The sequence below is a fragment of the Poeciliopsis prolifica genome, unplaced genomic scaffold, assembly GCF_027474105.1.
Source record: "Poeciliopsis prolifica strain line A6 unplaced genomic scaffold, Auburn_PproV2 SCAFFOLD031, whole genome shotgun sequence".
NCBI lineage: Eukaryota > Metazoa > Chordata > Actinopteri > Cyprinodontiformes > Poeciliidae > Poeciliopsis > Poeciliopsis prolifica.
This window is the reverse complement of record NW_026562406.1, coordinates 4,299,460-4,325,350: the sequence shown is the minus strand read 5'-3', so window position 1 is coordinate 4,325,350 and position 25,891 is coordinate 4,299,460. Positions and strand designations below refer to the sequence as shown.

Here is a 25,891-nt window from a genome sequence, read left to right as displayed (position 1 = left end):
ATAGACTGCCATGGTGTTATATTATATGTTGCAATTTTACAATACTTCCTTCCACAGTTTGATGCATCTGCTGTAGATAGGAAATGATCAGAGTAAATCTGGCCACCTAAACCTATTAATGCCCCCCATCGTGCTCCAGCTCACGTCAGTCTTGCCTAATGCTACATTACTGAATGTTTCGTTACTTTCTTTTCCCAGGTTCTCCACTACTGATCTGTGTTGTGTCTGCGACATCGGCCCTCAAAAGCTACGGAGAGACTGTCAAGTAAGTACAGCCTCCGCATGTGGGACTGTGAGGACTTTAACTTGTTCCATGGCCGCCGTTGCGTAAGAATGACGTCACCTGTGAGAGAAAGTGAAAACAGCAGCTTTTGATGTTATGGAGGACTGTCTAGATTAGCATCATGATGCTTTAATTTGCATTAAAACAGTGCAAGCCTTTTACTGGTCATGGGAAACTTTGTAACTTTCCCTTGTTGGTTCAGCTGCTGGCTGTCGCTGGAGATGGGAGCCATTTGGGCATTTGTGGCACCTGCTCTTTTCGTCATTGTGGTGAGAAACTTCTTGAAAATATGAGTTATTTTTAGCACAGTTTTGCCTGATTTCCTGTGTATTTTGCATAGTTTTTTTTTTTTTATTTTCAAATCTTTGACGCCCAGGTTAACATAGGCATCCTGATATCTGTGACAAGAATCATATCAAGAATCAGTGGGGAGAATTATAAGGTTCACGGAGACGCTAACGCGGTCAAGTGAGTTTGTTTGCACGATCAGAATCTTCCACTTACACAACATATTTATTCTACTTAAAAGCTGTAATCACGTTTATCTTTCGGTTTGCTTGAAGGCTGACAGCCAAAGCAGTGGCAGTACTCCTGCCCATACTCGGCATTTCCTGGATCTTTGGAGTTCTTGCCTTCAACACACACACGACTCCGTTTTTATATGTTTTTGCTGTATTTAACTCATTACAAGTAAGTTTTTTGCTATTCAATCTTGATTTCATATTCAAGCTATTTCAATTTCATACTTGATTAATTGTTTGCTTTCTTTTCAGGGGTTCTTTGTTTTCTTGTTCCACTGTCTTCTCAACTCTGAGGTATGGGGCAAAACTCTTGCCATATGTATTATATTAAAGTACATTAATTAAAGTATTAATGTATTTAGCTCCTTCATACTTTGTCTTGTAATAATCGCGTGGATTTTCTGTGATAGACAAATACAAAGTCATCCGTGACTGTAAAAAGACAGGGGAAATTAGACACATCTTTCAATATTATTTATATTTGAAAATGTAAAAAAAAAGAATGGCATGCATTTGTTAAAAGAGCTGTCAGGAATTTTGTTGACACAGCCAGTTATTAAACTTAAGGGCAATTTAATTTGACTTTTTTTGACACGGGTGCACATTTGTCCATTAATTCGTAAAATAATTACATTTGTTTGACAATCTGAAACATTCAGTAGTGACAGAAAAAGCAAGAGCATAATAAATTTGTAGGAGGAGGGAAAGGTTTCGACATATCTTCATCACAGAAGATTTTATTAGCAAGAAGCAGCAATGTCTCTCTTTTACAACATTACTCAGTTTTCTTTTCTTCTAATACTTTTGATTCTTGGACTTCATGCTTTCGGATTCTTGCTGCAGGTAAGAACTGCATTCAAGCACAAAACCAAGGTCTGGTCTCTCACCAGCAGCTCTATAAGAAACGCCAATGTGAAACCATTCAACTCTGACATTGTGAGTGTCGACATTGACGCATTTGTGCCAACAAAACTGAACTGTTTTGCTCCTAAAAGCCTAATGTTCCCTTTTCCTGTCTCACAAAACAGATGAATGGAAACAAGGAGGGTGTAACTCCCACTAAGATGAACACATGGGACAAAAGCACCAACTCGGCCAACCGTTTTGACCTCTCCGCTGTGTGACAGGAGAGCAATGTGTGGCTCACTTGGGTGGAAAGGCAAACACTGGCCAGAGAGCTCTTCCACTCTGTCATTACATGCAGTCAATTTGAAGTTGTATAATATGTTCACGCTTGAGGACAAACAGACTTGTTGGACTGCACTTGATATTCTCCCACACAGAATGTTATGTGTTGCTCTCAAAGTAAAAGAAAAAAATATCTTATTTTTCAGGAGGGGATTAATGAGAGGAACCAAAATGCTCTAATAAACAGCATGGCACATGCAGGAAACACACCAGTAGCTAGTGCAGAGTTCGGGAGACGAACTGAACCTGCAAATTTCTGAAGCAAAGACCAAAATGAGCTATTAGGCTGATGTTTGTGACGTTGTTGTCTTAGTTTCTGCAAAATTATTAGATTGTAGAAAAACATATTTTCCATCTGCTGCAAAATTCTCTAACCAGTGTTTCATCTTGCAACGAATGTTTAAATTCACATTGATGACATAAACTCTACACTCCTTTCTTACGTACAGATGTTTGTTTGTTTTTTTATGTGAAGTTACAACTAAGTGATTGTTAAAGCCTAAATGGACTGTGAAGCCGTTTCCCAGACTCTGGATAAATGGGACAATCAAGCCCCCCTTCATTCACCCTTATTATCTTTGCTGAGCAGCGTAGAAACGAGACAGTCAGTTCAGGTAAAACAAGTTTCTGGCTACATTTGAAGGATCACATTTCATAACAGTTTTTTAAAGTAGAGAAGACAAAAAAATCTGAATTAAAATTTATTTGTCAGTGTACTGAAATGAAATTTGCTTCAGTTTAGCCCATCCAAAGAACAAAAGAAAAGACAAATGAACAATGTAAGGCATCTGTAGATAGTCCCTGTACCTAAGGCTGCATGACATACAGATCTTTACAACCCTTTATGTCTTTAGATGTGGAGCAAATGCATCAACTTTGTCTGCTTTAAAAGTGTTAGAACTGACCTCAGCAACTGTAAAACAAATGAGAAACAAACGAAAAGATAAATCTTTTAGATGACCCAGAATCAGAAATGAGATTCTGGAATGCTGTTGAAATCTCACCAAAGAAGACTGAATGGCGATATTGAATCAAAACAATCAGAGCTCGGGCAGACTTTGGCAACCAGACTGGTGCCATTTTTCTTAGTCATATAAATCAAATTAGCAGTGTAAGAAAACTTATAAAAGCTTTTTTCATTTCACAAAAAAATGACCATTTTGATGGGAAGGAACTCTACCGAGTGTATTATTGGAATAACAAGAAAACAAGACATTTACTTTGAGCAAGATGAACCTAAAAGAACCATATTTATGGCTATGATGAGCTACATAATCAGGTGACAAGTTATCTACATCAAGTCTTTCTTTCTCTTAATTGGTTGAATATAACAAAAGTAGATTTCTTTCTATGGTAAGACATAGGATTAGTATTGATCTTTTCATCAAGATGATTTTGGTTTGATGTTATGATGACACATGCTGTGATTTGCAGGCAGGAATTAAGCACACTTTATTGTGTTCAGAAACAACATTTCAGAATGTTCTCAGAACTGTTTGCATAATCGTGGACGAAAGGACCAAGAACACATAGTGTTAGTTTCAAACATAGTGTTATTTTATACTTTTAAGACGCAACAGTAGCTGTTAATCTACTTCACATCAAAAAGAAAAAAGTGCTGACTTTATCTATGTAATTATGTAGATAAAGTATTAATATAGTTTCGGAACGGCACAAAATAGCATTTCAGAAGATTCTATGACAGAGAACCTAAAAGTCCATATTTATTTATGTATTGTGTAACATTGGAACTTTTTATAACTGCAAAATTACTTTTGTTCACAGTGTTTTTTTTCTTTTCTTGAAAGATACTTGCTGGAATATTATTATTATTATTATTGTTATTATTATTATTGCAAATGCTTTTTAAAGAACTGAATGATTTTAATGTGTCCTACAAAATTCTGTGAAGTATTTGTTTTTTTGTGTATTTCTGCTACATTTTGCTAGATTTTCATGGTACAAAAAGTATGAAACGTATTTCAATCTCAACCAAAACGTTGAGATTGATTAGGGTTGGTGTTTTTGTTCCTGGATACGTACTTTGTTAAAAATGTCCTTTATTGTACACAGTGCCAAAATTTCATTTCTTATTTACTGTAAGTGGATCAGCGCTCACTTTTTTGATATCAGAATAAAATTTATTATTTTAGCATTTGTGTGATTTGGGCTAGTTTTTTCCTGTAGTATTTTAATTTGTATATTCAGTTCTATTTTATTTATTTAAAAATATATATTTATGCCAAGAATTTGTCATTTTCCTTTCATTTAGAATTTTTACAATGATTTTCAAAAGCTTAATATTTGCTTCGTTTCTTTCTTTTAGGTTTATAACTGTTATTTCTAAACACAGTAGTTCATAGTTTTGTAGTGAAAAAAAGGAGCAAACGGATTTGACACATTCTTACTTTAAGGTGTACACGTTTATAAAATAATAACCCAAGTTTCACAATTTTACAAAGTGCCTTTCATTGCTGATAGGCTGTGCAAAAGCAGTAAAACAGCCGAGGAAAAGCTACACCGATGCACAAATATAGAAAAACACTGCTGGAGAAGTATTAATCATTCAGTCCATAAATCTGTCTTAGGGAGGAGCAACACAGCCACAAGAAGAAAATTAGTGCTGAAAGAAAATCGAGATAGTTGTTCTGAGTTTCCCGCAAGCCTTATAGTAGACACAGAAAAACGCAAACGATAAGATGAGACCAAGAATAACACGTTATGAAGCAATGCGCTTCATGCTGAGCACACCACCCCATGGTTAAGCATGGCGGTGGCTGGATCATTCTGTGTCAGAGTGATGGGAAAATAGATGGAGCTAAATCCAGGGAAATCCTGAAAAAACATACTATTAGAGACCGCAAAACACAGAGGACACAAAGATAGCTATATATATAATCAAAGCAACAATAAAATGGTTTAGACACAATCTTGTATTAGAATGGCTCAGTCAAAACCTAAATTTAGTCAGTGACTCAACGACAAATGACCAGAAGGTTTCAAGTATTCATTTCGTATTAGAAATGAATACTTGTCATCTACACATTTTTAAAACGTACATTAAACCTCAAGTGAGGAACCTGTTTTTATTTGACATGCAGGTTAAAGCGCATGTAAATTAAATTACAGCTAAATGTAGCTTCTGTAAAAAGTTTAATTTTCGGGATGGCCCTGAAGGCACCACCAACAAAAACATCTTCAGCTGTTTGCGCATGCTCCTTAGGAGGCGAGAATAACTTGCGTATGGTTGCAGAGGCGAGAGGCGCAACAAAGCGTGAGCTCAGTGTTTAAATACAAACGACCACACGCCCAGGCTTCACTAAGTTGGCTTTTTATCGAGAGGCGGTGTTAAAGACGCGGCTGGGACTTTGGCTGGTTGCGTTTCACCCGCCTGCGCCGTCGTTTGCTGCTTCACGCTGTTGCCACTTTTTGTGTGTGTGTTGACGGCTTCACTTCGTCACGTTGTCGGCAATTTCCACCAGTATGAGGCTCGTGAAACGTGAAGGCGGCATCTTCCATGCCTGACATGGAGCCGCCCGGTGTCATTCCGCCGCAGCTTCTCTGACGTTCTGCACCGCGCAGAGCTTCATGTTTACGTCCATGGAGTCTGTTGGGAAGTTTGAGTTCAACAGGAAAGACTTGGTTGGTCACGGTGCCTTTGCTGTTGTGTTCAAAGGCAGACACAAAGAGGTACATTTCCCCATCTGTGGCGAATTCAGATCAGCCTTGACACTAGTTATTGCTCACTTTGTTCATGTTTGTTTCTTTTCTTTTAAGAAACGTGACTGGGAAGTTGCTGTAAAGTGCATCAACAAGAAAAACTTTTCCAAGTCACAGGCTTTGCTTGGAAAAGAAATCAAAATATTAAAGGTAATGTGTGTATATAGCCTATATATATATATATATGTTATGCGTTATTTTTGTGACTGTCTTCTATAACACCTTTAACAACAGTAGTGTATTTTAAACCTCTTCCAGGAACTCAGACATGAGAATATTGTCAGACTACTCGATTATCAGGTAAGGATGGCTTTTGTCAGCGCTGCTGAGTCTCACATGCATCTCCAAAAACAGGTTGTGTTAGAGTCTTGACTCCCAGATGATGAAACTTGCTGCAACATTTCATGTGAGATGCTAGAGTCAGCCCAGCACCAGACGGGCCTCTAAACAGACTTTCCATATGTGATCACCCACCACAACTCAACATCTTTTTATTTTTTTTTTTTTTTTATCTCATCTTTACGTGAACTTTTAAGCATCACACCTTTGAGATTATGATGGTTTCTGGAAAGAGACAAAAGAAGAAAACAATATTGCTTGACTATTGGTTGACTGTACAACCAAACCTGCATTGCTTAAATCTTATAAGCCACATGATTTACAGTACCTGGAATTACATGTTTAGATATGTGAGAGTTACTGTTTTTATAAAGAAATTCTGATTCACGTTAATACTTAATAGTGTAGGAAAGCTATGATAGATTTTTTTTCTTTTGTGTAATACAGATTTCTCAGTGGTACATTTATAAATTTGTCTTTTTTTTTGTAGTTTTGTTGCTCTGGGGGCCCTCTGTTGGTGTGTAGGATCTAAGCAGTTTCTTTGTTTGTTTATGCCTTTGGCCAGTTCTGCTAGTTGCCTAGTTTGTGCAACCACCATGCTGTATTATAATTTTAATCATCTAAGTGACATCTGAAAGTACAAAGCTACCTGATTGTTTTGTCTGTTTTGACTATTGTACAGCTAATCTCATGGTTTTTTAACTGGACAGGTCGCACATATTACACAGCACATACCATGTGTTGGATGTGAGTTTACCCTCAGTGCGTTCCTCTTATCACCTTACTGACACCTGCCAGACAGTAGGCTGGGCTAAGCTGATCTCCTACAATGTCTGACAGATGGCAAGGGTGCAGCAGGTCAAACAATGGCTTAGAAAACACAGTCTGGGTGTAACTATGGAGCAAAGACATTCTTGGTTAACAGCGCTCTTGCGTTTTTATTTATTGCCATAAGGTGTTTTCAACCCTTTTTCAAGTGGTAAACATTTGTTAAATTGGGACTCCAGGCAAAGTATCTTTAACTGGAATGTGTAACTTGCTTTTCTACTCGAGTCATGCTGTACTGACACCCTAAACTTCTCGCACCTTCTGCCTCACTTGATATTGCCTCACTGTTCTGCTCCTGGTGGATTTTCTTTCTTTCTTTTTTTTTTCTTGTGCTTGTCCTGGCAATAAATAGGGGTGCCGAATAGGGAAAGAGTCCTGGATGTTTCGAGGGCCCGGTTCTGAACGCCAGCTTTAGCTGGATCTAGTTTCAGGCTCCTGAGTTCTCTGTTATAGCCATCGAGGATTTAAAGAAGTTGTTATAAGGCAGGCCAAAAAAACCCAGTGGGGTCCATCTAATAGATGAGGTGTTGACACTTGTTGTTCAACCTGTCGGTGTGCCTTCTAAGACACTGATGGACTGTTGTATAATTTTCCATCTCAGTCCATTTATCAAACAAGGATTCTGTCTGTTTGTTCACTCATCTGGTCAGGTTTTAGTTGCCACAGCTGTATTTAATAAAACATTCAGCTGATTATTTGTATTTTTCATGTCAACAGGAGATGGGTGGATGTATTTATCTCATAATGGAGGTGAGTGGAGATTGAAAAGCTGCAGACGGATTTATCTTTATGTTGAAAAGCAAACCGAATATATGTATTTTTTACATTCACTATGCAAATGTGCCTAGGCTTCTGTTAAGACTTGTCTGTGACTTAATTTCAGTACTGCAATGGAGGCGATCTGGCAGAGTATCTCCAAAGTAAGTGCACACATACCTTTTTTTCCCCCTTTGTCTTCCTTCATACTATGAGGCAAAGCAAAAAAAAGGAGGATTTTAACTCCATACTCTGAAGGGTTTTACTAATAGGTTGGAGCAATCACATGTTTCTGAGATTTCTGGGAATCTCATTGTTGCCAATATATTGCAATATAAGGCATTTCTTGAGTTTTGACTTATTTTTTTCTGGAGACCCATCGAGAAATTAGTTGTTGATCGGAATTAGACAATTTTTCCTTATTCCTTGACCTTGTCAGTTGATTATCCAACAAGATAAAAACTCACAATTTCAATCTTTTTGTACTGACCAGTGAATTCACTGGTCATGTTTCATTCAGGCTGAACTGGTGAAGTATTTATTAATGGCCTGCCTGAGGATGGCTAGAGTAAAAACCATCTTGAATGCTGTTAGTTAGGGTTTTGAAAGAGAAATCAGAATTGATAGAAGTCTATTTAGGCCAGTCAAAGCTTAAAAAAAAAAGCAGAAGTTTTAAAGTGGTCACAAAATTTTGGTGTTTTTGGATCTTCGGTTTTGGAAATTTTTGACTACCTTCTGCTAATTACTTGACAATCAACACAAAATTTGTGGGTGTGTACAGAAATCAGGTTGTCATTTCCCTATTAGTCATAATGTTGGGACTTTTGACCTTAGTTTATTATTATTATTATTATTTGCAAAGTAATTATAGCTCTACTATAAAATACTGTGAAGTATATAAAATAAATAAAATTCTGCATGTTCCACATTTGAACCGATATAGTGTATCTCTCCTTTTAACAGCCAAAGGAACGCTGAGTGAGGACACCATCCGGGTATTCCTGCAGCAGATCGCTAAGGCCATGAAAGTCCTGCAGAGCAAAGGCATCCTCCATCGAGACCTGAAGCCCCAGAATATTTTGCTCTGCCACCCAGAGGGGCGCAAGTCCAGCTCCATAAATACCAGCATTAAGATCGGTAATAGCTTTAACCCATGCCGCTGGGTTGACAATGTCTTTCCAAAAATGGGTTGCAGACTCATGCGAACTCTGTATGTCCTTCCAGCTGATTTTGGATTTGCGCGACACCTGCAGTTAAACACTATGGCTGCTACACTGTGTGGCTCTCCCATGTACATGGTAAGTTTTTACTCTGCCGTCCTGTGCCAGCAGGTTGTAATGTCACTGTCCCCTTAAGCTGTAAACGAGGTTTGTGTGATCACAGGCTCCGGAGGTCATCATGTCCCAGAACTATGATGCCAAGGCCGATCTGTGGAGCATAGGCACTATTGTATACCAGTGTCTGACTGGAAAAGCCCCCTTTCATGTGAGTGAAACCTCGAGATGCATAAGCACAAGAGAAATAACAGCTTTTAAATGCCCTTTCCTTTACTTACATGTGTGTGGTGACTAACCCTCGCTCAGGCCGCTGTCATTGTTTTGTTTTAGGTTTTAGAGAGGGCGTACTAACTACTGTCATAACTTGTTGTCTCCCTTTCGTAACACAAACAACAAGATGATCCATAACACAGCCATGACAAATAACATGTCTATGGGATGAGTGTTGTAAGATGGAAAATGTTGGTGGAGCTTGATTGCTTCCAAGTAATGAGCCGTCTTTATGGAGGGGGGCTTGCGGAAATGGCCACGGGCCACTTCTCTAAACCCAGAATAAACAGTGTTTCACAACCCCACCTATTACTTTCTTCTATCCACGTGGCTGCTGTAGTCATGCTGTCAAACTATTATTTACAGACTGACTCATACGTAACTTGAACACAGGCACAGGTTTAACCTCAGTTTTGCTTTGTTTCTGTAGGCCTAAATCATCTGATTCTTAATGCGTGGTGCTGAAATAGGCTGTTTGTTAGCCTATTTCTGTTACACTTTCTGAGGTCAATAGGGAAGTTTATGCCCTATGGTTGCCTCTAAGGTCATTGGGTTGTGTTAAGTCCAACCCAATGACTCTTTTACTCTGTAACTAGCTGCTGCTTCTGATATTTTTATGGCTCCCTTCAAAGACCTTCCAATTTGTCATGTCTGTGTTTGGAGTATCTTTTACCCAGTAGTGATTCAAAATAACAATGAATAAACAAAGCTATGTTGGGGATATCAAATTAGAAATGTTTAATGTTGAATTTTGAATGAGGAACAGTGACATATTCATTTAGTACTACACAAATAATAAGCAAGTGACCAATATAGGTATTTTCAGTAAGAATGCAAGGTTGTACACAGTTCTGTCATGTTTAACAAATAACAGATTTACTTTAGTGTTACTGATGGTATATAAACATTGTAATGCCTAAAATGTATCCTTGGAAATTACTTTTATTAGAATTAGCACAGATGCAGTCATGTAATTCAAACTGTGTTATCGATCTCTTGATCCAAAACAAATTAATCTGAAAGGACAATAACAAAAAATAGTGTGTTGAATTTTATTGCATCATATTCTGTTCTATTGCAATGTATTATTTCTAGGGTCTCTTCATACTCTTTAAATGTTTGAATACATAACGAAAAAAGAAAACTGAGTTTGGAAAAAGTTTTGGTTTGCAGACATTTATATAATTCTAAAATCTAAACATTTTATTTTTGTGTCTTTGTATACATTAACCAATTGAAAGCACGGAGCTAAAAGCCCACTGAAGAAATCAGAAAGGCAATTTCTGTGCTTGTTTAGGTTCAGGACATGTTGACCGTTTAGAAACTAGATCTGAATCAGATCCCACTGAGCAAAGCATTCAAACAGTCTTTTTTAAGATACATTTTTCAGAAATAAAATGTGTTGAATATCATAAATTGTGCTTTAAAGAACCTGCATTTAGACCCACTTTTTGTTGGGTAGATGGCCCGTTACCATACTGCCAAGTTAGGAGCTGACTGGAACTTTGTATTTTTCCTTGATTTATGAAGCATAGATGATACAATCTAACTGTAAAAATGATAACAAATAAGTGTTTCAAGCTCTAATGTTCATAATGTTGGAAAACTGAGACAATTTTATAATGGAAGAAATTCCAATCTCTTCAAACTGCATCGAATCCTGACGTCACATTGAAACACATAGAATGAGAATGTACTGCATCGTAGTTCCCTGTGATTTCAAACAGATATTTTTCAATGGTAGTTCATTCTTTATTTTAATTCAAACTGTTCTTGTTTGTTCAGGCCAGTTCGCCACAAGAGCTGCGTCTGTTCTATGAAAGCAACGAAACTCTGCTACCAAGGTGACTGCATGGCTTCCTGACCTTTCCCCCGACGTTGATGTACAGTCCAATGCCTGCATACACACACACACACGATGCATGGAAAAGACTATAGGAGCCGATTTCATCATAACAGAAATTTGTGCATATGTGACCGGGGTGTAAATGCATTCAAGACGGCAGACACATGCTACCACGGTTATATTTAGAAGTCAGTAAATAAGTCCTCCCCCAACACTAAATATAGTCGTGACGTGGAAGAAACTGATACAGACACCTGATAGGATCCATCAGCTATTTTCCATGATCTATTAAATTCTGGAGATGTACAAAAATACATCTTGTGTCCTTTTAATCTAGAAATCATTAATCTGATTATCTATTTTCAGGAACTCAAGAACCACAAACATATTTTTTTGACACTGAACCTCTGATTTGAAGAACTCCAACCTGGGAAAGCGTCCAGATAGATTTATGCGCTGTTTGCCTACTTTGTTCACGCTGTTTTTTACTGGCTTGTCTATGGCCCACAGCCACGCTTATCTTAGGCAATGAAACAGCTGGGTGATAAGATGGGTTGTGTTTTTGTATGAGGAGGCATAGTTTGTTTTCTTCTCTTTCTATATATAACCTGCCCTGAGATGCCAGCTAATGGCCTGTGCAGCTATCTTTTTCCACACAGCTCACATAGCTTGGTGCGCACACACACACACACACGCAGTCTGACAGTGCACACCATGTCGCCAAGAGCTGTGGTGCTGAAGACGCTAATTAGATTAAGAATTTCCATATTTGTGCAAGATTTACTCTCTGAAGCAGCATTTTCTAAATATTTATATATTTATCATGGTGTAGGCAACATGCACAAATGCAACAGAGGAAAATTTCTCAATGTATCCGTATTTATGATTTATACTTAAGAGGGCATTTGAATTAATGAGGAAAGCACACATCAGTTTAGCAGAGTTTGAATGGACATACTCAGAAAACACGGTTTAAAAAGGACAGGCTTAAATTAAATTACTTTAGATGAAGTCTTTGCAATGGCTTGGCTTTACAATTCTTGTTTTGTCTTTGGTGCATTGTGAAATGAAATAAGCAAATTTTCCTTTCAATTTCTTGTAGAATCCCAAAGGAGACTTCATCTAACCTGAGGCACCTGCTTCTGGGGCTTCTGCAGAGGAACCACAAGGAACGGATGAGTTTTGGTAAGTCTGCTCCTTTTAATCTTCCGGATCTGTTTTTTTTTTTTTTTTTTAAGTGTGACTTATAGGAACGGATCGTTAATCTTTTTATTTGCAGAAGAGTTTTTCCACCATCCTTTCTTGGAGTCAAGTTCACCAGCAGTTCGTACTGTCTCTTGTGAGTCGTTACCCCTTGTAGGAGTGCCAGTAAATCTGCTGTCCCTCTGCTCCTAACACTGCAGGTATGTATTTTTCAACAGGTTCACCTTCTTCTGTAATCTCTGACACCAACGCTGGATCAGGCAGCTCTTCCTGCAGCTCCTCCACATCTCAGCTCGCCTCACCACAAGTATGTTCTCCAATGAAGAGAAAGTTCTCTATAAAATAAAGAAATGCTTACCATTTGTTTGTTTTTCTGTGAAAGTATGCCATATCAGCTATATGCAGGAGACTTAAGCATCCTTCCTGTCATTGATTATTTACATTTGGAACAGATGCTATGTAACATTGTAAGTGTGTCAGAGGTAGCAAAGTTACACAGCTCTGCAGTTGAACAGGAGTTGGCTATTTATATGTTCAAAACAAAGACAAGTAAGTAAAGTTTATACTTTTGGCTGTTGTTTGAATCTTATTTTTGTGTAAGCAAAACTGTATGTATGACGCTAAGTGAAACTAGACATGTGAGTGTGAGATTTTCAAAAACACTTCCTGTATTTCATAATCCAGCATGTTCTGTTCTGATTCTTTCTGTTCATGTTCAGAAGCACCAGCCCAAAGGAAAAGTTGACATTCCTTATAGATAATGGCTTCATTTCCACAGGCTTCTAACAACATTTGTGCTTTCTCTAATTTTATTTTTGAACATCCCACTGATGCAGAAAATAATCTTCCCTAAGTAACAACTTCCGCACTGAAGATGGTCAGTGTGGTGTCTTCATTGACTGGGAAAAAAAAAGATCAGACTTTTTGGTTTCTGACCTGCCAGCTGTTTCTCAAACCTGATCAAGCAAACATTTTTGGCAAATATTTTTGGGTGTCTTTGATTGTTTAACTCAGCATTCCGATGGAGAGCAGCACCTGCCAGCACAGGACGCCACCGGCTTACAGAGCAAAGCGAAAGCCACTAAAGGCAGCAGAAGCCCACCATCATGTGCTGAAGATTACGTCATGGTCCCAGATGAGCTGTCCAGTTTGACATGTGAGCATCCCTGACCAGACATCTTGGTTATTTAATTTCTCGTTTTCCCCCCTCTGCTTATCCAATCTTAGTGTGTTTTGTTGCTTTTTTTTTTTGTTTTTGTTTTTTAGATGAGTACACAAGTGAGCTGGAAGATGGGTCTCCCACTGAAATTTTCCAAACAATCAATGGGTGAGTTTCCCCTTATTGTACAGTTATCTGATTTAGGATCTAGTTTATCACTGTCAGAAATTACTACACAAGTTTTTTCTGAGCAAGTCTTACCAATCTGTTAAGAAGGTGTCCACTGACCAGGAGATGTTCTGAACCCCTGAGAAGGACACCAGCACATCCTTCTCTTCTGCACTCTCCCAACAAGCCCGTTAGGTAAAAGGAAACTGCAAAGATCTAGACTTATATTGTTTTTCTTTGAGTTCATTTTGTTTCTTAAATCACTCCTCGCCACCCATTTCTTTGTGTCACACACAGCAATCCAGTTGCATTAAATGGACGCAAATGCAGCCCGTCCGTACCGATTCCTGTCCCAACTCAAATTCACAACTACCAGCGCATGGCGCAGAATCTGCGACCGGTCAATGTGACCCCGCTGCAGTGTGGACGCCGTCGAGCTTCGTGTCCAGGTGTTGTCGCTAACTTCCCAAAACTGGCAAAGGGAGGAGCACAACCAGAACAGTCCTCCCCACCAGGTAGCCAGACAGTTGTGTACTTTTTTCTTCTCGTGTATAACAAGATCTATGCAAACTTGGTACATACTAAGTAAGATTGTTAGTTACATAAAGCCCCGACAATGACACCTGTCAAGTCATGTTTATTGTAATAGAATGGACACAACGGCAGCAGATCTTTAATGTTCTTTGGTTCTAAGCCGTCGATTTATCGACTAACAGAAGTATTTTAAATGAACAGAACCATGTGCCATATAGCCAATGGATATGCATAGAAACAAAACAGGACACACAGAACTTTTGAGGAAACTTTTGGAAAGCAGAGCAGAAGGAATATAATTATTCCTATCTCTTAATAAGAAACAGATTTATTTTGTTGTGCTGTTTTGCTTTCTTTTTGTATGAATGTAAAAAAAATGCAGCAACTGGTTGTCAGATTACTTGTGTAGTTGTATTTGTGTAACTATCTAACCATAGCTAGTTCGTTGCAAAGACAATTGCACAATAACTGATTAAATTTCATAAACGTGTTGTGGATCATCTTTATCAGAAATGATAACATGGTTCACACATTTTGGGTGGTAACAAATTTGTCTGACACGCAGAGACAGATCTAATTTATGACACTTAGTGAACTTTTAGGTTTATTTAGTGATAAAATCTTCCCTTCAGTCTGACGCATTCAATTTTCGCAGCACTTGCCTTGCAACTCGTCATGTCTGAGGCATATGAGTGAAAACAATCGTCATCTGATAACCAGAATGATAATGATAAATCATGTGATACTCTCTGCTTCAGCCGGAATGACCCCAAAGACCTCAGAGCAGATTTTCCCGCTCAGCACAAGAACTGGACTGCTGACTGGTTCTCCCGATGCACAAGTCACTGCAAGCCACAAGGTCAGCCGTGATGTGTTTCTAGACATGTACTTATCAGGATCCCCGTGGCCAATACAACTTTGCATCTCAAAGATCCATTCTAAATGTTTTTTTTTTAGAGATTATAACACATAAATTAGGGGGAAAGGATATGCGGCTGCTTCGATAGAGGTAGTACTTTTGAATAACACAGAAAATTAAGAACTTGCAAGTGCATCTCCATTTATGCAACCAAGCCTATGGATCTAACCTCTCCCTCATGTTCATTAAAAACAAAAAAGTGCATCAATAGGCATCCATTTGGTTAGTGAAAGCTCTTAGTTTTATATCTAGTTTATAGTCTAAAATCTGGCTGGTTTTAAAACTTAGGATGTTTTTTTTTTTGTCTAACAGCATGTTCAACCCAGAAAGCCCAACCGAACCAGGACGGCGTCAAACCTGCAATGCCACGATCAATCTCCTGCTTTCCAGAACAACGTCAGCAGGAAGCCGGCCGTTAAAAAGGGTCCCTTTAAAAGGTATCTTTTTTTTATTTTAAAAAAATCATTTTAAGTGATTGTCACAGCATTTTGCCAAATTAAATACCCATTTGTAATAGTCGATGTGTCTCTTATCTGAAAACAAGTTGCTTGGTGTGTTGCACTGCAGTGTGTCTGTCTGCTTCCAATGTTCAGGTCCCTCAGCACCGGCAAGCTTTCCGACATGCTGCTAAAAGCGGCCTTCGGAGCCAATCTGTTTGAAGAAGGATGCGATCGGGGCTTCAGCTGGGAGAACAGCACTGACACAACAGGTAAAACATCAAAGTATCACAAGTATTACCAGTTTATGTACTTCTAATCAAATTCACTAAGCTATTGTCTTTTCAATTTACTGGTTTCCTTCCTAAGGGTTTCTTTTTTGCCTCTACAGCTCCACCTGCTGGATTTTATAAAGTTTTTCAGTTTTCAGACAGCCCGCCTCCTGCAGTTTTTGCCATGGGCTCTCCACCACAGGGAAACCTGCTCTCATGTAGGGGATTTTTTTACCTCCCTAAAAACTGAATACCTGTCTTTATTTTGAGTTTTTCTTTGGGCAGTTTGTAAATGAAGCAGGTGTTGTAATCTGTTGCAACTATCAATATGTGACTCAGATTTTTTGTCAGCCGTCTTCATGGCAGTAGCACCGTTGAAACTTGCATTTTGCCCAACTTGTAGGCTCTCCCACCTACTTTAACTCCGGTTGGACACTGAACGCTTGCCCTCTCCAGCGGGGAAGCCGACGAAAAAGTGAGACTGAAGCAATGGAAGCCATTCCGGAGAGCGGTCTGATTTTCCACCCTCCAGAGCTCCCTGAAGATACACTGATGGAGGTAAAAATGAATGAATTCCGTCTACAAAAATGACAAATTCGACATCTGAGATTTTTTGGTGTTCGTGGAATTTTATACCCGCTGTCTTTTCTTAGCAGGTTCATACAGATGCTCTGAGAGATTTACGCTTCACTTTGGCTTTTGTCACTTGTGTTATGGAGTTGGCTTCCTCAAAAGGCCCAGCGCCGGAGGACTTTGGCAGTCCTGATATTTCCTTTTTAGAACAGAGCATTGTGACAGATCAGATCAGCCTTCTGAGCAGAGAGTGGAGGTAAGAAACATGTCAAATGTGAGTCACTGCCTGAGTTGTATGATGCCATTCCCGGCTTGTACAAAGTCAGAATGACGGATAGGTCACCTTTTAAGATTTCAGTGGAAATCGTTAATAGTATTCAGAAGGTTTGGATTTTTAAGTCTTATTGCATGAAATCACATTCATGTGTGGTTTTCTATGCTATAAAGCAACACATAAATGGATCATTTCAATCTAGATTTTTAGTGGTTCCTTCTGCTAACAGTAACGTTTCAAAACCAGATTTCTAGGCAAACGTCTTGGTAATATGATGAGTTGCTTAAAACTCGTGGCATATTCTGCTTAGACTTGGAAGTAAGTTTTTCCAAATTTCAAGTTGTGATGCAACTAAGACGCATCGGCTTCAGGTGTGATGTCATTGCTGTATCTCAGTCTTGACTTGCAAGATACATCAAAGAGATCATTAGCTGTAGTTTCACATTTTGTTTCATTATGTGAGATAAGTGTCAGGCGTTGACTTTCATAAAACTTATGTTCTCTCAGCATGTGAAGGGGTTTTATTCTTGTTAGCCTTCTCTTTACTCGATATTTCTTGTCTGCTTCCAGCTATGCAGAGCAGTTGGTGTTGTACATGAAAGCTGAAGAGTTTCTGTCCTCTGCACTGCATACTGCAAAGGAAAACATAAAACAAGGCCAACTCCAGATCTCTTCGTCAGTCAAACAAGGTGAGATTGTTGCCATGAAATAGAATGTCACACATGCATTTTTCCCCCCAATAATTTTAATTTGAGTGTGACTGATTAAGGCCATCAGGAAGAATCTGAGTGTTTGGATGGTATTGTCTCATTCAAAAGTTGAAGTAAGGGAAAAGCAGACAGAATCATCCAGAATAGAATATTTAAGATTTTCATCAAATTTGGGTTTAAACTTTGTTGGTGTTACACCTGTAGCATCTAACAATCAATTACGCATATATATATATATATATATATATATATATATATATATATATATATATATACATATATATATATATAGTATTTCATACTTTATTTTACTTCAGATGCCACAGGGGTCAGAGACTGTAGACTCTAAATCACCCACCAATTGATCAAACACATTTGATTTTATGTTTTTAAACAATGCATAAGATGTTAATGTTGGACAAAAAAACTTTCTTTTTCTGTTTTTCAGTGATCAGGAAACTCAACAACTTGTACAAGAACTGTGTGACCTATTGTCGCTCCCTGAACGATCGGCTTCAGACCTTCTTGCTTGACAAACAGAAACTCATGGACCGCTTCAATAGCCTCACAGCAGAGAAGCTCATCTATGCCCACACTGTGCATATGGTAAGCACATCTTAAAGTGCCAAAGCTTATATCACATCAGATTCTATCATTTCTACATCATCAAGGGATGCTTATCTCAGTCCTTCAAATGTGTGTCCTTACAATATTCAGATTCAATCTGCTGCTTTGGATGAGATGTTCCACCACGGTGCAGCGTCGGTGCAACGCTACAATAAAGCTCTTCTGCTGATGGAGGGTCTGTCCCGAATCCTCACAGAGCAAAAGGACATTGACAGCATTGAAAAATGTGTGTAGACACTAACAAACCAAAATTTATCACGTTGCTACATTAGACGAGTGCATTTCACATGTGATCAACATTTGTTTTACATCTTTTCAGGTAAGAAGTGCATTGAGCGACGCCTTTCAGCTTTGCAGACTTAATGGTATCTATCTCCCCTCAATCTAAACGGTTCATTCAACACACAAGCACTTTGATCCCATGTCGGAGAAATGACCACAAGACTATCTAATGTTACCCTGCCATCCCATCTGTAACAACAGCATCACACCAAAAAAGAGAATGTTTCAGCTTTATGTTCTTAAACACATATTGTGTGAATGATTTTGGGTCAATTGTTATTTTATTGTGCTTCTGTTTTTGTAGATCAGATGAGGAATTTGTTCTTTGGAGTTGACCTTTGTGTGAAATCTTTCTTAATGTCCAGTTGGGTGGGTTTGTGTTTTTTGATGAAATGACCAAATATTGCGAGTGTGTAGCAATATTAGGAAAATGTGCCTATATGTATATAGCAGGCAAAATGAATGTAACTGAAACTAAAAAGTGCTTTGATGTAGAGTAATTGTTTTATGACTGTCCGTCTTAAAGACTCATTTTTGCATTGTGTTACGAAATGCACTAGACGTCTTTTAAAATGAGTTTTGTTTGAACAAATCTACTGTTTACTCAGGTAGCGACGCAGTCATTTATGAGGTTATTGAATGTAAAATTGCTCATGTTTGTGTGCACATTATTTTATATTTGTTGGTGTTGCTTTTTGATGTTTGTTTGGATGAATACACATTTTGACTTACTGGAATAGTTTTTGTCTTTTAAAGGACATAAGATTTTTAACAATTTAGTATTTAGTGAAGATATTTTTGCAGAGGAGTGTTAGAATTTATCCAATTACCTTTTCTATTTAAGAGTGTTTGATAAATTTGCAAAAATTAGTTGTAACACTGTGTGATGAAATTAAATGTCACTTATTATCTGTGATAATAAAGGCCATTTCTTCTTAATTTCTTTGCGCTTTTTGTATTATTTTATATAAATAATTTTATATTCGGTTAAAGTAATATATCCTTAATTCCTGGCAGATTTAACCATAACCTCTCCAACTAAAGAAATTGCGATTATTTTGCCATTTATTGTTGTTGACGTCAGAATGCTATCACATCCGGGTCACAGAAGGTCGCCGCTGCCGCCATATTGCTGAATGAAATTATCCTAGCTTCAAAACATTATAAAGCGGCTAGCGTGAGCACTTGTGAATAGTTCATGTAGTAATTCTCGTTTAAGATTTTGACCTACCGAAAACATGACTTAGACCTCATGAGACTAACACAGAAGGCCCACACGTTGTAAGTAGCAGAGTTTAAATGATTTATGTATTAATTCAACGGCTTCTGGCCTGCTAGCGAAAACAAGCTAACCGCTAGCACGCGTTCCGTAGAAACGGTCGTTTTAAATGCTGAATGACAAGCTTATGTTATTGTAAACATCAAACTATAGCAGCTAGCTGTGTTTTATTTTAAGTACTTAGTTATGTTCTCACCAAAATATTTGTGTGTGCAGTTTTATTTTGGAGTACACTGTTTCATTCCTTATTTTAGCGCTGCAAGACAGCGATACGCCCCAGAGCAGATAGTGATGTCTGCGTTAAGGGTGTATAATGCAATCAAAAAATATTTGCCGGCTGAAGTTGTCCGTTTCCCCAGCTATAAAAAAGCCTTGCCTGATAATTGTGCATTCTCTTTTTGGTATATTTGTAAGAAATGGTATTCGATTCGCATATGTTATAACGGTAATTAAACCCAATGTACATCTACAGTCAAATCATTATCATTTAGTATCATTATCGGTAGTATTATATGCGTTAACGTGCATTGTCTTTGCATGTTTTTTCCCCCGTATTTGGATAATAAGATGCTTTTGTTTTCTACCGTTCTTTCACGATGCAAACGTGTCAAGACGAGTTATAACTCAAACATGATACTAATACTCTTGTTAGACAATTGCAAAGTTTTCTGGAAACCTAAAAGAGGTGCAGTTTACATAATACATAATTTGTATCACATCTTGATTAAAGTCCTGATTTTTGTGTTTATTATTATGTATGGTTTCTGGCAGCCTCTCCTTGACTGCAACTTGGTCATGAATATTTTCTAAAACGCCTTTTAACTAGGACACTTAATTTCTTAAAAGGATTATTCCTTCAGTGTTAAGAGTTGCGTTTAGCACTCTTAACGCTATAATTGAATCAGGTATAATTGAATCACGAGTCAATCATATTAAATACATTAGTAAAATTTTCCAAAGATTTGACTGTTAATTTCAAAAATCATTAAAAGGTTTTTCAAATTACTCTAAGCTCATGTATATCTGTAGCATTTTTATTCATTTATAATTTTTCATTTATATTATTAGTAGCGATGATTAAATAGTAGGTAGTTTAAATGTGATCTTGTTCATGGGATAATGTGGCAGACATGTTTACATCAAAAGAGTAAAGTTTGTATATTTGCTTATTTTGTTGAAAAGCTATTCATACATTTGATTTGAATAGCACTTGAGAATAGGTTCTTGAGATGACAACTCTGCATACAATAATAGAAAATTCAGTGACTGGAACTAATTGAAAAACAATTTCTGGTGAGTGAGGATACATTAAGATATTAGAAAAAAGACGTCTGGGAATCTTTGTTTTTAGTTCCTTAGGTGAAAATAATTTTTGTTGTCTCTTTTCCATAGATTGCGTTCACGCATAGCAACAGTGTCGCGCAATGCACCATGGAAGTGGATCACAGAATATTCAACGACAGCTCCAAAAATCCAAGTCTGTCTCTGGGTCAGAAACCGAGGAGCAGCAGCAGCCGTCTATGGCAGCTACACAACAACAAGCTACAGTTAGCCATCCTCAGTCTCCTGTGACCACCTTTTCCTCTGCTGCCAGCCCTTCAGCCCCTCAGTCACCCAATTATCAGATCATCATGAGTCGGAGCCCAGTCACAGGACAGAACGTGAACATCACATTGCAAAACGTGGGACTGGCTGCTAATCAGCAGATCACTTTAACTCCACTCCCCATCCAGAATCCAGCATCACCTGGGTTCCAGCACAGTGCATCTCAGTGGAGGTTTGAGCATGCTCCATCCTCCTACATTCAGGTCACCTCACCCGTGCCCCAAACCATTCAGCCCCAAAGTCCTACGCAGCATAGCCCCGTCTCTTTACAGGGTGTCACTAGGCCGGGGGCCCCTTCTACAGCATTGGGAGTCCGTGGACAAAGCCCCACACGGTTTGTTGAAGCTAGCATGATAGTGCGACAGATCAGTTTAGGCAGCCAGCCGGGAGGAAGCCACTTTGTTTATCAGGATGGGACGGCACTTGCCCAGCTCGCCCCTCCACCCGGCCAGGTCCAACTTGCATCTGCGGGAGCCCCAGGCTCAGTGAGGGAACGGAGGCTCTCTCAGACTCATTCTCAGACAGGTGGCACCATCCACCATCTTGGCTCTCAAAGTCCTGTTGCCGCCGGTACAACACTCCCCACTCTGAACAGCCCTGGACACATCACCACTTCCAGTCTACCGCCACAGATTAGCAACATCATCCAAGGGAAACTGGGGCGCCCTATCATCTTCGAGAAGACTGCACAAGGTGTGGTTACTGGAGTGGGAACCCCAGCTACAGCGACGTTCAGCATACCTTCCTCCATTCCACCCTCTAGTCCCTCCCTCACGAGTCCTCCGCCAGGGATCAGCAGCAATCCTCTCACACCCACCAGTATGACCACTGCTTCCATTAAGAAGCAGACTCCCAAGAAGCTAGAAGAAATTGCTCCTGCTACTCCTGAGATCGCCCAATTGAGAAAGCAGTGCTTGGAGCACCACACTAAGAAGATGGAAAGCCTGAAGGAAGTGTTTAAAGAGTACATGGTTGAACTGTTCTTTCTGCAGCACCTTCAGGGGAATATCATGGACTATCACGCATTTAAGAAGAAACATTGTCACCCCTTAAATACTTACCTGAGACAGAACGATTTGGATCTTGATGACGAGGACGATGAAGAAGAACAGTCGGAGGTTATTAATGACGAGGTATCATAATGTGCCGTTTATAATTTCAGATTTTTTTTTTGTTAATCTAAGAAATCCCACCATTTTGGTGTGCAAACACAGCCGCCAGCAGCCTTTATGTTCATGCACTTTCTTTAGTTTAAGTCGGATAAACATCTGCAATATTTGTAATCTTATAAATATTTTACTTTCCTTTGGAGTTCAAATAATGGGGTCCCAAAACACATTTTCCCAGTAACACATTTTTCACTGCTTTTCCTTCTTAAGGTGAAGGTTGTTACAGGAAAGGATGGTCAGGCAGGGACACCGGTTGCTATAGCAACGCAGCTCCCTCCCAATGTTTCTGCTGCTTTCTCTACACAGCAGCAGTTTCAGGTGATGGAGGAAATATTTATTTTCAAAACTAGTTACATTGTTTTTCCACAACTTTGTTAAAATTTGCATACATCAGATATAAACAACCTAATTGCTAAAGATGTTATTTTTCAGGTACATCAAGGGGGAGCGTCAGGCACCATTACAAACCCTGGAGACATGGATGCCTTTAAAAGGCAACAGGCTATGGTGCAAACAGGTAGGGCAAGAGTTGCAGCCTCCTGTCTTTCTGATGTTGCTTTGTTTCCCCCCCACCCCCGTTTGCTTTGTTTTTGTTTGTTTTCTTTTCTCCTTCTAATTGCTTCTGCTTTTAGATATTTGGCATCTTCTACTAGCGCTTCTGTGTTGAAGGCTTAAACGGAGGAAGGAGAGGTGACCTGTAAGGTCTTCGGAAGGTCACTGCTCTGTGCCGAGTGCCTTTTTTGCGTTATGAGGGTATTGTGTGTTTTAAATCCCAGATCAGGCTAAGAGGCCCCGGATTGACGTTGGTCGCCATGGGCTGATTTTCCAACATCCTGGTGTAGCTCCTTTAGGATCACCTGGCGTTCCACTTCAGCAGCTAATGCCAACCGCGCAAGGTAGGAATGCCACCACCAGGCCGTTGTGTGTTCTGTTCGATGCTGCTGGACCTAAGCCCTTCCTCAGACTTAAAAAACAAGGGAATCCCAACATTTATCTTCTACAAACAAACCCCAGGCAGCATCATCAAATTGATCTTCATCCATCTGCTGGATTTCTCTGCAGTCTACAGGAAGTTCAGGCTTAGCTGTACCAGCACCAGCTGTCTCTGTCAGGATAAATGGGGAAGAAGACAATCCATTTCTGAAGAAGAGTAGCCACTCAGTGGGAAGATGCCATGTCTTAAGATTTTTTTTCCCTTGTTTCTTTGGGTTTCCTTGTTGATCACCTGATCATAAATCATCTCTTCTTTTTCGAAGTTTGTTCCTGTTTGTCATTTTTGTTTGGACAGACCTTCACATGCTGATGGATTTCCATCTAATTTGGAGATGGATCACAGAAAGTGGCAACGCTGTGGAATTTTTGTTTATCACTTTGCAATGGGGTTTTGCGAGTTTTTCCCCATTGTAAGAATCCACCCGACACTTTTTGGTTTCCCATTGCCATGTTGTCACAAACCCGTCTCCCATCGTCTACATTTGTACCGGATTCCGAATCATCTTTCATCAGCCTTCTGGAGTGTCTTTATCTCATCTTAGTCTTTTGTTGGTTTCCTTCCTTATTATCCTCATGACATTTTGTTCTGACTTGGCTTCTTTCCCCTCAGCCTAAGTAAGAGGGGAATCATTTCGGAGGAGTTTTGTTCACGGCGCAGGTTTTTGCGATTGTGGTGATGTGGGTGTGTCAGGGCCGGGTTTTGATGGCGTCTAGGCAAGGTGATGTCACGTGCAGGGAGGTAAGGCAGGTGCTGCTTTAGTGTGCACAGCTCTGCTCAGGCCTGCTGTCTGCAAAACCCCATGTGTGTCCTTTTTGCTCACCTTTGTGCTTTGTCTTTGTGTGAGGCATCCAGATGCCTTGGTTTCTGCACTTACATCGCTTCATGCATGCTAAACATATGCTGTCCTTGTGAATGTCTGCTCTCCTTATTTTATTTCCCCTCTCTTTTTGCTGTCTTTATGTTTTAGAAGTTCTTTTCATGTTTATTTTGAGCTTTGTTTTGTCTCTATAAACCTCTTATTGCATGTACAGTTTTATTTCTGTTTTTTAACCACATTCTCTCCGCATTTGAAATGCAGTGTTTTGGTTTTGCATTTATCAAAGTAGTGTTTCATTTGAGAGACATGTAGATTTTCATATTGGTTTCATTCTTCTGTAATCATTTTGCTGTATGAGTTTCATTAGTTCTGCTCTGATCATCAGGCAGTAGTTACTCTACTGTTAATGAATACGTTTAGTTCATTAAGCAGAGGTTTAAAGAGCTCTGAATTCTAAAGTGCACACAGCCATTTAAAGGTAAACGTATAATTGCACCACGTGTCACTAGATTCAAATTATTTAACTTTGATTTAAGGGTCTCTCAAATAATTTTAAAGGGAAAACTATTTAAAAACTTTATTTTAGTTGTTTTACTTTCAGGAGGAAAAACGTGAAAAACTAAAATGTGAACATTTCCTTTTTGGCTTATTTTAAACTTTTTTTCTATTTTGCTCTCTTTACTACTCCTTTGTTCTATACTTTGGTTGCCATGTATCCAGGCGGTATGCCACCTACTCCTCAAGCAGTCCAACTCGCAGGACAAAAGCAGAACCAGCAGCAGTACGACCCATCCAAAGGACCGCCGGTCCAGAACGCAGCCAGCCTGCACACCCCTCCTCCTCAGCTACCCAGCAGGCTGCCGCAAGGCGCCCTACCGATGGCAAGCATACCCCTGGCTCTCTCTCAGCAGGCTCAGTTAGTGGAGAATTCGACTCATGCTGGTGTGCAAGTCCACGTGCAGGCGGGCGGGGCTGTGCTGGCTGCCATGAACCCCCACACACAGCTTCAGTCCCAGCTGCAGCAGATGCAACCAGGTGTTCATATTCAGCTGCAGTCCCAGCAACAACAATCCCAGACAAATCTGCAACCAGGACAAGCGGTCAGTATGTGTGAAGGATAAAATTTGATGTGTATGATTCTGGATCAATTAACAAACATCAGACCTTGCATGGTTTACACTTGTGTCATAATTTACTTTATTTACTTACATTTTGTTTGACAAATTCAGTTGTAATATACTGCCAGCAAGTTTCTCTAGCTAATAATATTTTGAAAATTTTCATATTCTTCTTTCCGTAGACTGTGGCACTTGCTCGTCCCGGTACTGATCTGAACCAGCCTGTTCAGAGGATTATGACCAACTCTGTATCAGTAACATCTGTGGTTCCTGCTCCCACTTCTGCTGCCAATTCGAATCCACACACAGCAGGTTCTCTTCGTCCTCTCGGCTCTATCGTCAACCCAGGAACCCCGTCTAAGCTGACAGGAACAAACGGAATTTCTTCTGTCAAAATAGGCGGCTTCAGCCAAAACACGACCGCTCAGACCCCACAAGAAGGCTCCCAGGACAGGCCAGCTGAGCAGGCCAAACTGGTGAGTTACAGAAAGTTGTAGCATCATGAAGTCTTTCATATTGTTTGAACCAATACTTTCATTATATCCTGTGTTTTATGCCAGTTTTTTAATCAGTCTTACTGGGAGTACTTTTTTAAATATTTTTAAGAATATCGAGCAAGTAATTGTGAAGCAGGACGGTGTGTTAGAAAACTTCTATTTCCATTCATTCTCAAAACAAATAAAAAAATAACCAAAAAAAAACCCAGCTGTTCAGCAAATGTCT

At 39.2% G+C, this 25,891-nt stretch overlaps 3 protein-coding genes across 13 annotated transcripts in view; all 3 read left to right on the top strand.

The window, feature by feature from the left end:
- adgrd1 (adhesion G protein-coupled receptor D1) overlaps nt 1-4,137 on the top strand; it is a 34,952-nt gene extending 30,815 nt beyond the window's left edge. For both annotated transcript variants that reach the window (XM_055050912.1, XM_055050911.1), the window contains 7 exons: nt 199-265; nt 486-552; nt 660-751; nt 847-973; nt 1,057-1,098; nt 1,648-1,740; nt 1,833-4,137. In XM_055050912.1, the coding sequence (XP_054906887.1) occupies nt 199-265; nt 486-552; nt 660-751; nt 847-973; nt 1,057-1,098; nt 1,648-1,740; nt 1,833-1,928 (584 nt within the window). In that variant the 3' untranslated portion in view covers nt 1,929-4,137. The remainder of the gene's footprint in view (nt 1-198; nt 266-485; nt 553-659; nt 752-846; nt 974-1,056; nt 1,099-1,647; nt 1,741-1,832) is intronic.
- Nucleotides 4,138-5,228: 1,091 nt separating this feature from the next.
- Nucleotides 5,229-19,125, top strand: ulk1a (unc-51 like autophagy activating kinase 1a). 3 transcript variants are annotated; one of them, XM_055050517.1, is made up of 26 exons: nt 5,229-5,682; nt 5,770-5,862; nt 5,971-6,012; nt 7,597-7,629; nt 7,763-7,799; nt 8,599-8,772; nt 8,860-8,933; nt 9,019-9,120; nt 10,968-11,026; nt 12,131-12,213; nt 12,308-12,367; nt 12,450-12,538; nt 13,246-13,387; nt 13,498-13,558; nt 13,667-13,753; nt 13,856-14,073; nt 14,851-14,951; nt 15,324-15,448; nt 15,605-15,720; nt 15,840-15,938; nt 16,124-16,278; nt 16,374-16,549; nt 17,138-17,256; nt 17,726-17,883; nt 17,995-18,130; nt 18,224-19,125. In XM_055050517.1, the coding sequence occupies exons 1-26, from the start codon at nt 5,581-5,583 to the stop codon at nt 18,265-18,267; spliced, it is 2,685 nt and encodes an 894-aa protein (XP_054906492.1). In that variant the 5' UTR covers nt 5,229-5,580; the 3' UTR covers nt 18,268-19,125. The 3 variants fall into 3 exon arrangements, with proteins under 3 accessions (XP_054906492.1, XP_054906494.1, XP_054906491.1); XM_055050519.1 differs by having other exon boundaries at nt 13,664-13,753; nt 16,377-16,549; XM_055050516.1 differs by having other exon boundaries at nt 13,664-13,753.
- Nucleotides 19,126-19,315: 190 nt separating this feature from the next.
- The window catches only part of ep400 (E1A binding protein p400), a 28,376-nt gene continuing 21,800 nt past the window's right edge, over nt 19,316-25,891 (top strand). For 6 of the 8 annotated variants that reach the window (XM_055050509.1, XM_055050515.1, XM_055050514.1 and 3 more), the window contains exons 1-7: nt 19,316-19,467; nt 20,858-22,203; nt 22,450-22,557; nt 22,672-22,756; nt 23,016-23,135; nt 24,771-25,150; nt 25,351-25,644. In XM_055050509.1, coding sequence (XP_054906484.1) covers nt 20,890-22,203; nt 22,450-22,557; nt 22,672-22,756; nt 23,016-23,135; nt 24,771-25,150; nt 25,351-25,644 — 2,301 coding nt within the window. In that variant the 5' untranslated portion in view covers nt 19,316-19,467; nt 20,858-20,889. The remainder of the gene's footprint in view (nt 19,468-20,857; nt 22,204-22,449; nt 22,558-22,671; nt 22,757-23,015; nt 23,136-24,770; nt 25,151-25,350; nt 25,645-25,891) is intronic. The other 2 variants (XM_055050512.1, XM_055050513.1) reach the window with 2 other exon arrangements.

Excerpts from the sequence above, each read along its gene's own strand:
- ulk1a (XM_055050516.1), top strand. The coding sequence starts at position 5,581 with ATGTTTACGTCCATGGAGTCTGTTGGGAAGTTTGAGTTCAACAGGAAA. Across the intron at positions 8,934-9,018 it reads GTGGCTCTCCCATGTACATG|GCTCCGGAGGTCATCATGTC; the intron begins GTAAGTTTTTAC and ends GTGTGATCACAG. Across the intron at positions 16,279-16,373 it reads CTGAAGATACACTGATGGAG|CAGGTTCATACAGATGCTCT; the intron begins GTAAAAATGAAT and ends GTCTTTTCTTAG.